This window comes from Nansenia antarctica, assembly GCF_963989245.1.
Source record: "Nansenia antarctica genome assembly, chromosome: 3".
In the NCBI taxonomy this organism is placed as follows: domain Eukaryota; kingdom Metazoa; phylum Chordata; class Actinopteri; order Argentiniformes; family Microstomatidae; genus Nansenia; species Nansenia antarctica.
The window spans coordinates 80867295-80883435 of NC_137688.1; the positions used below are offsets into that span (position 1 = coordinate 80867295).

General features: G+C 45.9%; 1 protein-coding gene across 1 annotated transcript in view; it reads left to right on the forward strand.

Annotated features, from left to right (window-relative positions):
• nudcd1 (NudC domain containing 1) overlaps positions 1-15474 on the forward strand; it is a 44951-nt gene extending 29477 nt beyond the window's left edge. The window contains exons 7-10 of the mRNA XM_080525883.1: positions 4710-4854; positions 6736-6861; positions 11768-11927; positions 14726-15474. Of these exons, the coding sequence (XP_080382009.1) occupies positions 4710-4854; positions 6736-6861; positions 11768-11927; positions 14726-15012 (718 nt within the window). The 3' untranslated portion in view covers positions 15013-15474. The remainder of the gene's footprint in view (positions 1-4709; positions 4855-6735; positions 6862-11767; positions 11928-14725) is intronic.
• The last annotated feature ends 667 nt before the right edge of the window (positions 15475-16141 follow it).

The window sequence follows — 16141 nt, forward strand, 5'->3', positions numbered from 1 at the left end:
CTACGGAGAGACCAGCGTGGTCACAGTGTTAGGGAGAGACCAGCGTGGTCACAGTGCTAGGGAGAGACCAGCGTGGTCACAGTGTTAGGGAGAGACCAGCGTGGTCACAGTGCTAGGGAGAGACCAGCGTGGTCACAGTGCTAGGGAGAGACCAGCATGGTCACAGTGCTAGGGAGAGACCAGCATGGTCACAGTGTTAGGGAGAGACCAGCGTGGTCACAGTGCTAGGGAGAGACCAGTGTGGTCACAGTGTTAGGGAGAGACCAGCGTGGTCACAGTGCTAGGGAGAGACCCAGCATGGTCACAGTGCTAGGGAAAGGGAAGAACATGATGCTGTGCTGGCCTGTAGGTTGTATTTCTTCAGCACTGTGTCAGTGACCATGGTGGATGTGACCATGGTGGATGTGACCATGGTGGATGTGGAGCCAGACCAGTCTAGCTTGAACCCGCTCGGTTCAGTTCAGCTCTGTAGTGTGGACGGAGACACAGAGCGGTGTGTTCTTAGCCCAGATTCAGGAGTCACATTAGAGAACCTCTTGTGGAGAACGGGCTCAGACTGACACATCAGGGCATGGCTGTATACCAGGGGAGGCTGGGGAGGGTAGAAATCAGAGGATGGCCTCATTGTAATGCGTGGAATGGAATGAGGAACGCTATCAAATGCATTACAATGAGCCAGTCTTCCGATTTCTACCTCCACCAGTCTCCCCTGCTGTTTACAAACAGTTTATCACAGCGCCACTAAGGTCATTTTAGATTCAGATTACAGAGCGTTCACTCTGAATTGTTATTCAGGTTCACAGACATCATCAGTTTTATCTATGTCATTATTAATCTATCTGATGAGGAGAACTTCATGAAAGCAACCGTTAAACAATGAAGCCAGAGCAATGAATTTTAATCAATCAAATGTGTATTACTATATTAGCTATATTAGGAATATGAAAAAAAATCGGTAATAATGAATGAGTGAGTTAATGAATAAAAGAGATTGATGACTGAGATAATTTGTGACAGGGTAATTTTAATTAAAAATTTAATTTTAATTTTAATTAATAATTGTAATTAATTAATAATTTTGCCATTTAGCAGACGCTTTTATCCAAAGCGACTTACAATTACGAATTACAGGGACGTTCCCCCTGGAGTAACTGAGGGCTAAGTGCCTTACTCAAGGGCACACTAGTAGTGGTGTGGTTTCAGGCGGAATTTGAACTCACAACCTTCCGATCACAAGTCCAACTCACTATCCACTAGACCACCACTACCCCTTAGGGTCTGGTGAAAAGGTCCTCAAGTAGGGCACAGTCATTTTTCTGTTGTTTCCTTTATGAAAGTGCAGATTGTAAGCTTTCAAATGATGTGTCATACATTGAAATCTGAAATATAAAAATTAAGAAGATATGCTTATTTAAATGTTGGTACACCTCAAACCAAATACCAGAGAAAATTGCTCTGAATCAACAGACGTGTTTGCTACCACAGTGTTGGTAGCTAACTAGCAGCTAAGAAAGAACATCGCTATGAACTTCAAACTGCATGTTTAGCAAACATGCTGATAGAATATCAACATGCTAAAAACAACAACAAACTACACATAATTAGATGATCGCACAGTCCTTGCTTTTGAACACGTCCTAAAACGTAAGTTTGTTTTCAAGCCATGTATCATTTTGTGTAAGTGATAGCCTACAGCAGAATTATTTAGTCATCGTAAAACTGTTATTTGTTATATTGAGTGGTCTCTTCAACACTTAAACTTTCGTAATATGAAAAAACGGAAAACACGACATTTGATCGAACTTTGAATTGGAAAATCTAGCAATTTTCTGGAGAAAGTTATTGCCAATAACGTTATCCCCAAATGCAAACAAGTTGGACACAGCCTCATCCATCCTCTACTGCAGCGGTTCCCAACCTTTTTGGACTCACGGCCCACTTTACAAATCTCTACAGTATTCGCGGCCCACACAGGCCACGCGCACGAGCGCTCAAAAGAACGACGTAATTTCACAAAAAACTAGAGGGAGCGTGGCAAAATTTTTAAAAATAAATAGCGGTTAAACCATTAAAGCCGAGCGGCGATGTTTTATATAGCAGGTGATCAAATACCAAGATGGTAAATGTTGTATGTGTTCAATATTTACGACCAAACATCCTTATGTGTGTGGGCAACTCCCGACTCCCGACTAGGGTTGCCAGATGGGCTCAGGTTTTTTTTGGTGGAATTAGCGGTTTTAGACTGTGGTTAGGGTGGAAAATGTCGATCCCATCTGGCAACCGAGTCCGGTTGTTCCCGAGTCCGATTGTGACAGGGATGGAATGTAGCCAATCAAGAAGCGAGCTGACTTCTTCTTTTCGGATGGAAATATCGGCGCACACCACACACAATACGATCAAGGCTGTTCAATCCAAGATTTGGCGGCCCACTTGCAGTACTCTCGCGGACCACCAGAGGGCCGCGGCCCATAGGTTGGGAACCGCTGCTCTACTGTATGTCATGGGGTCATCCCTGCATGCAATCAGGATCCACACTGAGCCATATCCATCTGGGAAATCAACAACACAAACAGTGGCTGACACAGTTCTTAGAATTGAGAACACCGATTGGGTGAGACTACAGCCTACCCAATATTCCCTAATCTAACGTTTGCTCGTATTACATCAATGCCATGTACATAGATGGATGAAACACTATTATTTACTCTAATGGATTGGCTTCTCTGCCTGCATGTTGATAGCAGTGCTCTGGAGCAGTGTTTTCACCCTGAGGTGCCATCCCAGAAACATATTCTGACATTGCTGAAATAATAAAATGGATTCAAATTCCAAAAAACGATAGTTATGCAACTTATCAAAAAAAATGCAAATTATCACAATTTGTGATCACAAAAACTGTCAGTGTTTTCTTCTTAGAAACAATAGTGTATATGCAGTTAGCATCTGGTGACAAGCATAAACGGTCGTGCTTTAAGCAGCAAGAAAATCAGAACACGAAGCTTAATAATAAACACATTTATAACACATTTATAACAACCAGCAATTTGATGATTTATTACATGAAAAAATAACTGTGAAACGAACTACAAGTCAATCAATATCTATGAGTGGTTATTTTGATCTAAAAATAAGATTTATTTATTTTATTTGTGTAAATAGCAGACGTAGCATCCTCGAATTTTCCCCAAGCAAAATCCTCTCCTCTCAGCACCGCACTAGCAAGACGGCTAGACTGCAACATAACAAGATAACTGCGTATTTTGCAGTAGTCCCGCTTTCGTGGTGCTTTTAATAGATATATGAGCGATCAACTGGGCAGACTTTTGGAAACTGCTACAGGCTCGACTCAGGCTCGATTTGCTAAGCGACACGTCCTCCACCCCACAGCTGCTTTAGTTTCTCGTTCACAGTCTCTCAACCATAGAAATATTTCTATGGTCTCGACAACCTTGCCATGTTTATTCACTCCCATATAATAAACCTGTTTTCTCCCACTCTTGCTGCTCTTCACGTCTCTCTTCCTCCTGTTCCCTTCAGAGAACCCCCCCCCCTCCTGGTCCTTTCACCCCCCCCCCCACCATGCTCTGTTCATTAGCAACAACAATTAGCAGTGTTATGTCACCATTTCCGGCGTGTCTTGATTTCTATAAAAGCCTCTAATGCTTATCTCCACTGAGAGAGAGAGAGAGAGAGAGAGAGAGAGAGAGAGAGAGTGTGTGTGTGTGTGTGTGTGTGTGTGTGTGTGTGTGTGCGCGTGCCTGTGTGTGCGCCTGTGTGTGTGTGTGTGTCAGTGCGCCTGTGTGTGCGTGTGCGTGTGTGTGTGTGTGCACGCGGGCGTCTGTTTATGTGTACACTTCTGTGTGCATCCGTCCCCTCCACTCAAGGTGTGCAAACATGAATGATTAATATGTGGGATGTGAATGTGGCGTATTTGCATTTGGATGGCTCTCATCGTGGGAGCTCATTATCAGAAACAGTATAGGGCAGAAAGAAATATAAATGAGTTTGTACAAACAACGGCCCTCTACAACGCTGTCTGGACGTGCTACATCATCCAGCGCTGCTTCTAGAGAGACAGAGCGAGGCAGATTCTACACCTTCATGCGTTCCGTAAACCTTTGGGGATTTTGAGGTTGAAATAACATCATATCCATGTCTCTCAGATGAAATAACATCATATCCATGTCTCTCAGGTGAAATAACATCACATCCATGTCTCTCAGGTGAAATAACATCACATCCATGTCTCTCAGGTGAAATAACATCACATCCATGTCTCTCAGGTGAAATAACATCACATCCATGTCTCTCAGGTGTAGTTCTTATCACGTAGTGAGGAAAACACAACAGATATATATATATTTATTTTTTTACCACCTTTTGATGTTGATTCTGTGCACTTCCTCCTCCTCCTCAGTAACATCCGTTCAGTGATCAGTTCATAAGTAACTGTGCGGCCCCAGCAATGGAACACGGAAGCTTTTTTTCTCCTTTTATCTCGACACCCCAAACGTTTGGACTTTAAAGAAATGTTTAATTTAATTTAATTTAAAAAAACAATTACTACCAGGTTGACGTCGAGATTCTCAGCTTTTATTAGATGGTCATTTCGTGTACGTTTTAGTTTCACTGTTCAGAAATGATGACACTTCTGATGCATAGTCTCCCTCTCTCAATACCCCCACCCCCACATCCCGTCCTCCCCCCAGCCTGGAGGTGACCTTGCAGAAGAGGAGCGAGGGCCCCATGTGGCCGGAGCTGGTGACTGGAGACAGCAGAGGAGAGTTCCTGCTGACGGAGGACCAGAGGGACCTCCTCCACCAGAGACTGACCCCCCTCACTGCTGAGGACATGGTGAGTCTCTCTGACCCCCCTCACTGCTGAGGACATGGTGGGTCTCTCTGACCCCCCTCACTGCTGAGGACATGGTGGGTCTCTCTGACCCCCCTCACTGCTGAGGACACGGTGGGTCTCTCTGACCCCCCTCACTGCTGAGGACATGGTGGGTCTCTCTGACCCGCCTCACTGCTGAGGACATGGTGAGTCTCTCTGACCCCCCTCACTGCTGAGGACATGGTGGGTCTCTCTGACCCGCCTCACTGCTGAGGGCATGGTGGGTCTCTCTGACCCGCCTCACTGCTGAGGACATGGTGGGTCTCTCTGACTTCCCTCACTGCTGAGGACATGGTGAGTCTCTCTGACCCCCCTCACTGCTGAGGACATGGTGGGTCTCTCTGACCCCCCTCACTGCTGAGGACATGGTGAGTCTCTCTGACCCCCCTCACTGCTGAGGACATGGTGGGTCTCTCTGACCCGCCTCACTGCTGAGGACATGGTGGGTCTCTCTGACCCGCCTCACTGCTGAGGACATGGTGGGTCTCTCTGACCTCCCTCACTGCTGAGGACATGGTGGGTCTCTCTGACCCCCCTCACTGCTGAGGACATGGTGAGTCTCTCTGACCCCCCTCACTGCTGAGGACATGGTGGGTCTCTCTGACCCGCCTCACTGCTGAGGACGTGGTGGGTCTCTCTCAGCTCGCCTTACAATAATAATAATAATAATAATAATAACTTTAATTTCTATAGCGCCTTTCAAACAACCCAAGGACGCTTTACAATTCTAAGATGGTCAGACAGACTAGGGGCTAAAGGCCTTGGTGAACAGATGGGTTTTTCAGGGCTGATTTGAAGGAGTCCAGGGTGGGGGGGGCGTTGCGGATCACTATGGGGAGGGAGTTCCAGAGAGTAGGTGCGGCCACGCTGAAGGCTCTGGAAGTCTCTACAAGACCCATCAGACGCTCTGGGCCAGTCAGATACAGTCATGCTAGGTGGAACAGTCAGGTGAAATGTTGTATTGAGGGGGAATATCCCTTTAACCCCCCCCCCCACCAACACCAGTCTCTCTGCTCCCCCCCCCCCCCACCAACACCAGTCTCTCTGCTCCCCCCCCCCAGCAACACCATCTCTCCTACCCTCTTGATGTTCTAATGAACCTGTGTCTCGTACACCCCCACCCTCCACCCCCCGCCCCCTCTCACTCTCATCCTCTCAGAACTCCCGTCCGCCCGTCCGTCCGTATGACACCAGCACCGTGGGGGAACCACACAGTAGCCAACGCATCAATCATTTTTTTAATTCAACAGATTTCCATTGCATCATCTGAAATTGAGACCGGACATTGTTCAATAAAACTACACAGCTAAAGAAATTGTAACACTCCGATCCATACGAGTTCTGTGCAATCAGGGGAAAGTCACAGGAAGGAAGTATTAAACACTGTAAAAAAATAAAAAAAAGAGTTCTCCTGCCTGTGCTAATTAGAACCAGCTGGGTGAGTGCATGTTGGTGAGTGAGTATGATCATTTCACTCTTTTGAAAAAGGGTTTCCCACCTCTGAATGCAAGTCAACACATCATCTTTTCCTACAAGAAACATCTCATGATGGGTAGAGGCAAACAGCTCTCCCAAGACAATCGCAACAAGATTGTTGAGCAGTAGTAGTCGAACCCTAATAATAGTATGTATTAATAGTATGTATGTCCAGCTCTCTCAAGCCCCTCCGCTCCCAATCTCCCTTCATTAGGGCCTTTTTCAAAGCACTCCAAGTTGAAAACAGCTGTTGAGAACAGCCTCTAATGCATGCCTCCAGACTCCAGCGTGTTCCTGGGTCTGGTCAGGGCTCTCCACCCCCTCAGCTGAAGCCCGTCTGTTGCTCTGCGCTCCGTCTCCCCTCAGAGCGCCGACCCGGACAAGGACAAGCCTCCGTGTAACGCCCAGGAGCTGGAGGACTGCGACGGCTTCCCCGAGGACGGCTTCAGCCTCACGCGCTACGACGGAGCCTCCCTCAAGCCCTCTCATGTGGTGAGTGAGACCCCCCCCCTCTCTTTTTTTTTCTTTCCCTTCTCCGCTGCCCCCCCCCCCCTCTCTTCTCCCACCTTCCTTCTCCACTGCCCCCCCCCCCCCTCCTCCCCCCATCCCAGTGAGACATAATCGGCTCTGCATCCCCCCAACCCCCCCCCACCGCCACTTAAGTTCCCCTCAGTGGTCCAGTAGGACTTCAACACGCACACCTGTCCATCTGCATCAGCGGCACCGGCGACTCCTTGATTTGCCGTGCGAGGAGGAGCACACTGAAACCACACAGGGTTTTCTGGTTGGGTTAATTCCCACACCTGCTTGGCTGGGAGATGCTGGGTCCATTATGTTCAGAAGGAGCCCTCCACAGCCTGCTCCTCTCCCTGCCAGCCTCCCCCCCTCTCCCTGCCAGCCTCCCCCCCTCTCCCTGCCAGCCTCTCCCCCCTCTCCCTGGATTGTGTGTGAACTTGACACTGCCTCTGTGACGAGCACTCTCCTGTCTTCAGGTGTGTGGTGTCGTGCTTCTCACAGCTGTCACCTCTGTTGTCCAGAGCAGGTCTGTTGACCCCACCGCCAAACAAAACTTTGAAAGGCAAGGGGGCGTTGTTGTTGTTGTTGTTGTTGTTGTTGTTGTTGTTGTTTGAATCAATCTGTTGAGGGATCAATCTCTGTTATGAAAAGCTTTAGCTGTGTATTGTGTGTACCTCTATGTGGAAGGATTCGGTTTAGAAAGAGGTCATACCTGTTGAAAAGAAAGAGAAGGAATGTGCCTGTATTTACTCCCCGGTCTACCAGTCTTTCATTTCAGAGCTTTTCGATTGACGTTTTGGCCGTTGGAAACGCTAGACACAGTGGCTAGCATGAAAAGGACTTAGTACGTAACAATCCCCGATTAAAAAAAAAATAATTCTTCCAATGTTTTTATTGTAAGTTTCTTTATACTGGGCAAAATAAGATATGACACAGTTCCCTTTATTGTTAGTGTGCCTTTATACTAGTTTCCTAGTTATAGTTATACTAGTTATTATTATTTATATATACGTATAGTTATTATTAGTTATACTAATTTCCTTTCTCTGAGATATTAGTAGATAACCACCACAGTGGTTGCTTGCATTTTCATAACATAATGATCTCCATAATTTAATAATAAGTCTAAAATGTACATTTGTAATACTTTGTCGAGAATCCTTTGCAGGCAATGACTGCCTGAAGTCTGGAACCCATGGACATCACCAAATGCTGGGTTTCCTCCTTTGTGATGCTTTGCCAGGCCTTTACTGCAGCTGTCTTCAGTTGTTGTTTGTTCGTGGGTCTTTCTGCCTTTAGTTTTGTCTTCAGTAAGTGAAATGCATTATCGGGTTGTCCTGGAATGGAATGTGGAATGGTATCAAACACATATGCTCATTCTATTCTATGCATTACAATGAGCCCGTCCTCCGATTTCTACCTCCACCAGCCTCCCCTGTGGTGCCAGGTAGAGTGTGTGGAAGGGATTCTGCCATGTGCACCATCGTGTTTCTGGCTTTGAAGTTTTGGATACTGTTGTTCTTCAACATCAACTACTACCCCCCCCCCTAGATACTGTTGTTCTTCAACATAAACTCCTACCCCCCCCCCCCCCCCCCCCCGATAGATACTGTTGTTCTTCAACATAAACTACTACCCCTTTTCTGACCACAAGACACAGAAGAAAGCGCTTGGAGTTTGCCAAACGTCATTTACATTATGACTGGTACAAGGTGCCAGATGGTCAGATGAGACCAAAATTGAAAGTTTTTGTCAGATACAGCATCGGCATGTTTGGCGTAGGAACAGAAATGCTTACATGGAGAAGCACCTCATACCCACGGTGAAATATGGTGGTGGGTCAGTCATGTTTTGGGGCAGTTTTAATTCCAGAGGTCCAGGGGCACTGGTTAGGATTGATGGCATAATGAATTCCACCAAGCATCAGGCATTTTTGGCAGAAAATCTGGTTCCCTCTGCCAGAAGGCTGAGACTTGGCCATAGGTGGACTTTCCAACCAGACAATGACCCAAAGCATACCTCAAGATCTACACAGAAATGGTTCTGTGACAACAAAATCAACGTTCTGCAATGGCGAAGTGAAATGCATGGTCAATTGTATTCAAATCAGAAAATTGACTTGGCCAGTCAAGAACTTTTTCGTGCTGAAAAACTCCCTAGTTGCTATTGCAGTATGTATGGGCTCATTGTCTTACATTTACATTAACTTTCTTTTTACCATTTAGAAGACGCTTTTATCCGTTATACTTTTATACTTACAATTAGAGAAATTACAGAGACAGTCTCCCTGGAGTAACTTAGGGCTAAGTGCATTACTCAAGGGCACTCTAATGGTGGTGTTCCCAGGTGGGATTTGAACTTCAGCAGCATAAATGAAGGTATTAGGTACTTTTTAGCAAATTGAGCTTATTTTGTAGGATAACTAGTGGTTTGCACCTTGTAGTGAAGCCCCTGTAGTACAGCTGTTGATGAAAATGTATAAATGATGGTGAGCATTCTTCTTTCATCCACTGTAGAAGTGTTACTTGGCCTGCCAGCCCGTTTGCGATTGCTGAACTCACCAGTGCTTTCTTTATTTTTTAACGATGTTCCAAACTGTTGATTTGGTAAGTCTAAGGTTTTGGCTAAGTTTCTGATAGATTTTTCTAAAATATATTTTTAAATGTTGACAGACACCAATAGCAGACTCCAGGGGCAAATGTGAAGCCTAGAATCAATACTAGACATTGACAGAGAATCAATACTAGACATTGACAGAGAATCAATACTAGACATTGACAGAGAATCAATACTAGACATTGACAGAGAATCAATACTAGACATTGACAGAGAATCAATACTAGACATTGACAGAGAATCAATACTAGACATTGACAGCTCTCTTACGCACAAATGATGTGACGGAACACACCAGAAACACTTGTCAACCCAATGTTCCAATACTTTTGGTGCCCTGAAATAGGGAGACTACAGTATGTATAACAAAGGGTTGTAATTTGTAAATAGTGAAACCAGTGTGAAAAAAAGAAAACATTGAATTAATGCTGAGAATATCTACTTTCACCCCATAGTCATTGTTTGACTACTATTGGGAGTAGAGAGCTAAAAGAAGACAACAACGATTCCTCACTCCAATACTTCTGGTAGTCAGAACCCATACTCTGGTAGTCACTGTACTGTAGTCACTGTACTGTAGTCACTGTACTGGAGCTGTTTCTGCCTCACTGTACTGGAGCTGTTCCTGTACTGGAGCTGTTCCTGCCTCACTGTTGTGTTGTTGTAACCCGGCGGTGGTTTGAACCAGGGACCTCTCGCACGGACGCCACAGAGGTCCCCCGTTCTACCAGGACGACCTCAGGCCACCTCATCACGGGAGTCACCTCTGCTTCACGCGCTCAGCCAGACACGCGGGGAGAGGACCTCCTCCCGCGTGTGTCATCTCTTCAATCCACATCACCCAACGGAAGTTCAAGCCCCCCCCCCCGGAAAAAAAGAACGATATCCGACATACAATGTCACTGTTATTTACACAAACACCTTCTAGAAAAGCACAAGTGGATGATCTGACAGCCCGGCGACCGCGGGGGAAAAAAAGATGACAGATGAAAGTGGAAAGGAAATGAGTCTGGGGAGTCGAGCCGAGTGGTTTGACGTCTCCTCAGACGGCTCATCAGTGTGTGAAAATGTCACCCGCCTGTCGACTGCCCAGTGACACGGGGGCCTGTTTTTACGATATGAATGCAGAATGCTTCTCAAGTGAGCGTAGAGATAAGGGAGGAGAGAGCTGTCAGCCCCACGTAGAAGTCTTCGGCTTCAGCTAGATTCAGAAGCTGGGCACCGAGGAGGCCAGGTGTGAAGGCCACGCCGGATGTGGACGAGAGAGAGAGAGAGGACGTCACCACGGTCATTTCTAGTTTTCTCTCTCTCCGAAAAGAGAAGCAGAAATAGCATGAGGCGTCTGTACAAAGAGAAGACGGCATCAACGCCGCTGGTCAGACTCAGTTCACCTCCAAAACATGAACACGTGCCTCGAAAAACATGTTCATGACTCAAGTTCAGTAATAGTGTTCACTGTCAACACTCCTGTTGGGCTTAATTTAGTCCTAGGATAAAGACCTGCTACACAAAGTCATGTAAATCTCTCTCTCTCTCTGTCTCTCTCTCTTTCTCTCTCTCTCTCCCTCTCTCTCTCTCTCTCTCTCTCTCTCTCTTTTTCTATCTCTCCCTCTCTCTCTCTCTCTCTCTCTCCCTCTCCCCCCCCCCCCTCTGTCTGGTAATAACAGTGTGGGAGGAAACGTGGAGATGGAACGTGTTGGTTTTCCTCTCCCTCTCCTGATTAGAATACTTAGATTTTCTGCACTATTTGATGAACGTTGTGTCCCAACCCCCCCCACGGTATGTCGACAATTGATTGTGAATGTTGTGTACGTGTTGTATGTGTGTTACTTGCGACTTAAAACCACAGAAGCAGATTTTCTCCTGGGTCTAACTAAATGGATATATTGAAGGAGCTGATCAAAGCAGTAGTAGGAAGTGAGACTTCACAAGAACTAACTTACTCTGTGGCTGTGTGTGTGTGTGTCTCTCCCTCCCTCCCTCTCTCTCTCTCTCTCCCTCCCCCCCCTCTCTCTCTCTCTCCCCCCCCTCTCTCTCTCTCTCCCTCCCTCCCTCTCTCTCTCTCTTCCTTCCTCTCTCTTTCTTTCTCTCTTTCTGTTTTTCTCTCCCTCTCTCTCTCTCTTTCTCTCTTTCTTTTTCTCTCCCTCCCTCCCTCCCTCCCCCCCTCTCTCTCTCTCCCTCTCTCCCTCTCCCTCCCTCCCTCTTTCTCTCTCTCTCCCTCTCTCTCTCCCCCTCCCTCTCTTTCTCTCCCTCCATCCCTCCCCAGGTGAATTTGGGGAGCCACCAGTTCCTCTTCTCGGTTGACGTGAACCCGTCAGAGATGCCCAGTTTCTGCCTGCGCCACGATGTCGACGCGTTGCTGTGGCAACCCCGCCCAGACCAGCCCAGCGACATGTGGGAACATATCGCCACTTTCAACGCCCTCGGTAGGACCTAGTCTAGCACACACCCTCCCACTGGTACACACTGGTACACGCTGGTACACACTGGTACAGTCTATAGGGTGTCCACCCACTGGTCACAGAAGGTGTGAAAACTGAGTTTTGCCAGGGTTGCGCTACTTAATCGTCATTAAAAAATGAATTTTTGGCAGATTTTGTCTTACGTGTAAACATACATGTCCATATGTATTATAGTTGAGCTCTGTGTACTTGTTTTCGAGGTACTTACTACCGCTTTCAGCAGCGCCATTCTAATTCCTATCTCCGGTGATTTCGGACTGTTTCCAAGCTCTCTTTCTTGGCATTTCAGCTGTTTGGACCAATAGTATTCCATTTAATGGACCTGTATGTAAGGCATCTTGACTTCATATTAGTCTACCCCCACTTCTCCTCACATCAGAGGGATTTTTCCTATGGCGATTTTAAGGAGACACATGAAAGATATGCATCGTTATTGAAATCTGATGAGGTTTTCTATTAAATTCAACTTGTTTTCTATCTAAAAATATATACTTATAGATACGTGTTTGTCTTGTATTCTGCGGATTTTGATTAGAAAATGTCTCTGCTCCGTTTGTAACTTCTAGCAGCCCCCGTCTACTCTCACACTCTAAACGCTGTTTATGTGAATGGTCTGGCTAACTTGTAACGTCAGCTGTCTCACTATGAATTGCGTGATCAATTTTCCCATTTGCTATTAATATTGGTCTTAAAATTCTGAAAATAATGATATATAAGTTTGTGTAATAAAAATGAATCGTTTAAAAGATAACGTTGAATTTCTGCATAGTAGTTACCACTTGTTTAGATTCTATTTACGGTATATAAATTCCAGTAATTGGCATGTGTACACACTGGTACAGTCTAGCTAACACCCCCTCTACTGGTACACACTGGTACACAATGGTACAGTCCAGCTAACACCCCCTCTACTGGTACACACTGGTACAGTCTAGCTAACACCCCCCCCCCCCCCTACTGGTACACACTGGTACTGTCTAGCTAACACCCCCTCTACTGGTACACACTGGTACAGTCTAGCTAACACCCCCCCCCCCCCCCCCCCACTGGTACACACTGGTACTGTCTAGCTAACACCCCTCCATTGGTACACACTGGTACAGTCTAGCTAACACCCCCTCTACTGGTACACACTGGTACACAATGGTACAGTCCAGCTAACACCCCCTCTACTGGTACACACTGGTACACACTGGTACACACTGGTACAGTCCAGCTAACACCCCCCCCCCACACTGGTACACACTGGTACAGTCTAGCTAACACCCCCTCTACTGGTACACACTGGTACAGTCTAGCTAACACCCCCTCTACTGGTACACACTGGTACAGTCTAGCTAACACTCCTCCACTCTTTAAGGCTACTTAAAAAATATATATATATATATATATATTATCACCATTTCCTAAAAAAAAAACATGGTTAGACAAGATACAATAGAAATCAATGCTGTACATTATTCTGAATGGTCAGTTGTATATTGCTCAGTTCAGCCCCATTTGCTGTGGCAAACGAGACCTCAAATGATGGATGGAAGCCTGGCTTTTTCCCTGCCTTCTCTTAGCCTCTCCCTTCCTGATGGAACTGCATGAAGACATTTAGTGTTTTCCTGGTATCGAAGAGTTGGTTTTTTAGGCACAATACAAGTGATGGCCGTAAATCATGAAACCACTGGGTAGCACCACGTCGATGCTTCTCCCTGCGTGCCTGATGTCTGTTACAAGCTCCGGATTCTTACTTACTCGATTACTTACTGATTTATTGCCACGCGATAAACTTGTCAATTGTTGGAATTTTGTATTTTTGCCCTAGCCTCAACTAGGGATGCACCGAACATTCGGCCACCGAATGTATTCGGCCGAATATCGCAAAATAAAGCACATTCGGTATTCGGCCGAATGTGTGAAAACACCGAATGTTTACCACCGAATAGTGGGCATGTTTTGATGATACCTTCCAGGTCATTCTTAGGGAAGAACTGACGATGTGTGAAGGGAAGTCCAGGGTAGATGTAGACAGAGGGTTGATTGGGAGTGGAGACAGAGGGTTGATTGGGAGTGGAGACAGGTGTGCAGGTTTGGCTGAATTAGCGGGGACAAGCCTCAGCTGCGGCGGAGAGCACGCTGTGCTCGAGCTGTGGGGGAGGGGGAGGGTGTGTGAAGGCCCAGCCGTAACACTATGTCATTGAACCATACAGACATCAATACTTAAGCCACAACATACAGAATTATCAAAATCCTGTAGCATCTCTTTAAAGAGAGTTCACCTAATTAGTTAACTTGCAATCTTCCAATGTATTTTGTAATAATATTATCATGGCACATCATTCTTGTTAACACAAGTCATGAATAAAGCTTCGGCCTACATTGATGAAAGATTTTCTTTCAGCAGCTATTCAGGGAAAACAAAAACATTTAATTTGACTGATTTATTTTATTTATTGTGCTTTGTTGGTATAGACTGATGTCTGCTGGAATGTTCAATAAAAGTTATTTTTTTTCAATCTCAATTTCTTTCTTTGAGAAGCATGAATAAAAAGCAAAATGTATTTAGTTTATGCAATGATCAAATTAAAAACTGCCGATACACATTCGGTATTCGGTATTCGGTATTCGGCCAAGTGTTTCCTTAAATTCGGCTTCGGCCTCGGCCAAGAATTTTCATTTCGGTGCATCCCTAGCCTCAACCCATCTTTCATTTCTCTCTCTCTCTCTCTCTCTCTCTCTCTCTCTCTCTCTCTCTCTCTCTCTCTCTCTCTCAGGCTACGTCCAGGCATCGAAACGTGACAAGAAGTTTGCGACCTGCGCCCCCAACTTCTCCTACTCTGCCCTGGGGGAGTGTCTGCGGAGGGTGTTCATCTACAGACAACCGTCGCCCGTCGACACGGTCCTCTTTAACAGGAAACAGGGTCGTCAGGTGGGCCAGGTCGCCAAGCAACAGGTGGCCAGCCTGGAGTCCAACAGCCCTGTCCTCGGCTTCAGGGCCACCAACGAGAGACTGTTCGTCCTGACCTCCAATAACCTCTTTGTTCTGAAGGTCAATAATTAGATCTGGGATCTCTGAACGTTTTAAACACTGCATCCTGTTCAAACTACCCTACCGAGAGCTTGGCTATTCCGCAAAGAGTGAACCCAAGTGTGTGTGTGTGTGTGTGTGTGCGTGCGTGTGTGTGTGTGTGTGTGTGTGTGTGTGTGTGTGTGTGTGTGTCTGTGTCTGTGTCTGTGTCTGTCTGTCTGTCTGTCTGTACGTGTTATGGCAGTGGATATTCTAGTGGTGTGAACACTGTGTAGGAGACAGAGGAGGCTGGTGGAGGTAGAAATCAGAGGACGGGATCATTGTAATGCATGGAATGGAATGAGGAATGTGTGTTCGATACCGTTTTGATACCGTTTCTCATTCGGTCCTCCGATGTCTACCTCCCCTCATAGGAGACCGTACTGTGGCATGAATGCACATGCACAGTGAGGGAGTAATGCTTTCACAGACACTGACCAATAAACAGAATGTAATGCAAATATTGAAATAAAACCCAAAGCCTCTGGCCCCATTTCTTGATACTATTGCATAACATGTCATTGATTGAAGTCATTTAAACGATATCACACGAGAGGGAGCGCTGTTATACTGAATATTAGGACGGCTGTGATTCGGTCGTAGGTATGAGGGTTAGGGTTTACACCATTTATTAGTTAATAATAGTAAGAAGTAACAACAGATTTTGATTTGGTTGTTTATTTAATAATTTATTTGGCTCCACCAACACAAATAGTTCCGCAACTGAACTTGCTCTTGATCTTGACTGTTGCCAAGCAACCTGAACACAAACATGTTCCTGCACACCTTTCTACTTCCTACACCTGGAGGTTTACTACATCTGGAGGTTTACTACTGGCAGGGTAGGAGCACAGGTTTCATTGAGATTGAGAGATTGAGATAACGTTTATTGCCACTATGCATTACACATATAGGAATTTGCTTCGTCACCACAGCAAGTGCGTTTATACTTTTTTCACATGTCAAAAAACAGGACAACACAACAACAACAACACAGGACAGACAACAGTGCATTGGATAGTGCGGTATAAAGTAAAGTGCAGTGCAGAGTTTTTACAGTGAGTCCAGTTCAGTCCTGGGCAGACTTGGGGGCGGGGGGGAGGGGGAAGCCAGAGTCATTTAT